Source organism: Neomonachus schauinslandi, chromosome 11 (genome assembly GCF_002201575.2).
Source record: "Neomonachus schauinslandi chromosome 11, ASM220157v2, whole genome shotgun sequence".
In the NCBI taxonomy this organism is placed as follows: domain Eukaryota; kingdom Metazoa; phylum Chordata; class Mammalia; order Carnivora; family Phocidae; genus Neomonachus; species Neomonachus schauinslandi.
In genome coordinates, this window is record NC_058413.1 from 105,550,825 (window position 1) to 105,553,787 (window position 2,963).

Consider the following 2,963-nt stretch of genomic DNA (forward strand, 5'->3'; position numbering starts at 1 on the left):
TTAAAGCAGAAGAAAACATTTATTGATAATTTCAAAGGGATTGAGAGTTGATCTTGTTCTCTTATTGTAAAAATGTTAGAAAAAACAACAGAACCTGAAACAGATTGAGCATACAAGCTGACCCAGGGCGGTCAGTCACACTGAGGGCAGCAGACCTTCCGGCCACGTAGGACTGTTGCGATTGTTGCTTTAGACGATACGCGTGGCCTACAGCTTCTGGATCAGCAGGGCAGACGCTCCCCCTCCTCCATTGCAGATACTGGCGAGACCGTACTCCCCTTGCTTCAAGGCCTGAACCAAGTGAACAACAATCCTGGCTCCGGACATCCTAGGATTAAGAAGGCACTTGTGTTCTTTAACATAAATTACAGAATACCTGACCAAACCAAGTTTCCATTCCATATGCACTTGAAAAGTCTGTTAGAGCATTTAACTCCTTCCCTTCAATGTGGGAGACGTGTTTCAAAAACGGTTACAGCTTTTTTTAAAGCCCGAGCATAGATTTTAATCTTAAAACACCACTAGTTTTCCGGCAACTGCCTGTGGCAGATCTGTGTTCAGTGTTAGATCCTATCAAAAATGGTGTTTGCCCTTCGAAGGACAGATGGGAAGGAAACCGGTTCGACCAGGAGTAATAGGAATGAGCACGAAGTGGTTAAGATTTAGACAAAACTACAAAGGCCGTTATGTTGCCATTAGCCTAGACAGAGTCATCTGACTTCACCTACCCAATCGGATGTCCCAGAGAAACCGCTCCTCCATTGATGTTCACCTTCTGGGGATCGAGGTCCAGCATTTTAATGTTTGCTAGCACAACCAGACTAAAGGCTTCGTTCACCTCCCACATCGTAATATCCTCTTTTTTCAGTCCTGCATCTTTAAGAACCTAAAATTTTTTAATGATCGATTAACAGTCAAAACTTATTTTCATTATTTTCTTGGAATTCTGCAGTTTGGGTTGCTATTTATTTCCCCTTGATGCAAGAGATACTTAAATACGGAGTTTCTTAGTTTTCAGGAGGAAGAGCTTTTTTATTTTCTGATTTTAATGTCTCATTGCACTGTAAGCAAAGAATTTTGTTTGCATTATTTCTATTTTGCAGCAATAGAAAGAACTAGATTTTCTTGAACGTTCCATGGATACCTGAAAAGAACACATTCTCTATTTGGGGGCTGTAACTTGATAGTCTTACGACCTACTTTACTACATCGCTCAGTTGTAGATTATTGATCTGTCAAGTGAGAGAGGTCTGTTAGTTTCTACTATTAGTACGGTTTTTCACTGCATCTCCTATAGTTTTTCCTTTATAAAAGCTGCTCTGGGGTTATATGGGCACAGACATTCTTAGCTATTGTATCTTCACTGCAAATTATCTAAATAGTTTGTCAGCAGTGCAGGAAGGTGTGATGGTGCTAATAAATAATGGTTATGCTTATATATTTATAAAATTCTGCTGTCATTTTTCTTTAGAAATTGTTGTTGTTGTGAGCAACAATAAAATTCATTGGAAACTCTTCCTCCCCTTTCCTCTCTTCCTCCAGCAGGCTCCACGTTTCAGGCTGTACAGCTCCTCCCGCACAAGACCCATGGGGCCCCTGCCCTGGCGCTCAGTCAAGCTGCGGTCAGGACTGGAGCTGTACCTTCAGAATCCAGAACTGTTTCTCACCCTCGCTCTCTAACGTGATGCATTCACTTTCAGAAGCTGTGTCATTCTGTTCCTTTCTGAGATCCGCCACCCCATCGTTTCTGATCCTCTCTTCCCATAATCCTCACTGATTTCTGCTCAGTCTGGGTGCTGGTCTCAGAAGTTCCCTCCCAGGGTGAAGCCCTCTCCTTCTGAAAAGGAGTATTTGCTGGAATCTTCTGAGATCCTTCAGCACCATCTCTTCCTGTGACCCCTTAGCAACTTCCCTTAGAGACAGTGATAGCTTGGAGTAAGACCAGCTCCCAGCAATTCCCTTTCAGAATGGAGACCTCTCCTAGTAGTGAATTATTTGAATTCTAGAACCAGTACCTTTAGTATTTTTCTTTGCCACGCCAACCTCCCACTTTGTGGTTACCATACCAGGTGTGAGTGAGCATCCTACTTAAAAATAATTACATAGTTTGTGTCTGTTCCACTGAAGCTCTAGTGTGTGGGTTGCTCAAAATGTTTTCAGAAGTTGGAAGATTTGGGGGCCCCCTTGGTGGCTCAGTCGGTTAAGCATCTGACTTCAGCTCAGGTCATGACTTGGGGGTCCTGGGATCGAGCCCCACAGTAGGCTCCCCACTCAGTTGGGGAGCCCCTCTCTCCACTCATGCTAATAAATCTTAAAAAAAAAAAAAAAAAAAAAAGCTTGGTTTCAAATCTTCTATCTCTAGGCCTCCTCAGATGCATAACATTTAAAACCCAAACCCTGCAGCTTTGCTCTCAGCAGAACAGACACTGATATGGTGGAGTACCGCCCCCTCACCAGGTTCTCACCTTAGGTACAGCATATGCAGGTGCAACTGGAAAATCAACAGGTTCAACAGCAGCATCAGCAAATGCTTTATTAAAAAAATTAAATAGGTCATTAAAATCTTTTTTACAAGTGACTCACATCTGTCATTAGATATAATACGCAAAACTGCAAGCTTCCTAACCCCAATAATATACATAAATGCATTTGTTCCTTTTCTAAGATTCTAGGCTTTATAAAATTAGATCCATCATCTAGGCCCCTGATTTTCATTAAGTAGGGGGTTGGGGGAAATCTGCCTCCAGGGACACTGGCATTAGCTAGAGGTCATTTAGGTATGCAGCAGCTAGGATGCCGCTTCCTGCAGCATCCGGGGGTAGAGGCTGAGGAGGCGACTGCACGGAGTAGCCTCAGGAACAAAGACTGACTTGTTGCAAAATCTCAAGTGCTGAGGTTAAGAAACCAAGATCCCAGCTAAAAATGAAGGGGTGCCCAAATGGCTCGGGGGGGGGGGGGGGGGG

At 43.4% G+C, this 2,963-nt stretch overlaps 1 protein-coding gene across 2 annotated transcripts in view; it reads right to left on the reverse strand.

Annotated features, from left to right (window-relative positions):
* Nucleotides 1-2,963, reverse strand: part of ACAT1 (acetyl-CoA acetyltransferase 1) — a 26,826-nt gene continuing 23,863 nt past the window's right edge. For both annotated transcript variants that reach the window (XM_021696462.2, XM_044919520.1), the window contains exons 10-12: nucleotides 2,466-2,530; nucleotides 729-886; nucleotides 1-328 (exon numbers count right to left, since the gene is read on the reverse strand). In XM_021696462.2, the coding sequence (XP_021552137.1) occupies nucleotides 208-328; nucleotides 729-886; nucleotides 2,466-2,530 (344 nt within the window). In that variant the 3' untranslated portion in view covers nucleotides 1-207. The remainder of the gene's footprint in view (nucleotides 329-728; nucleotides 887-2,465; nucleotides 2,531-2,963) is intronic.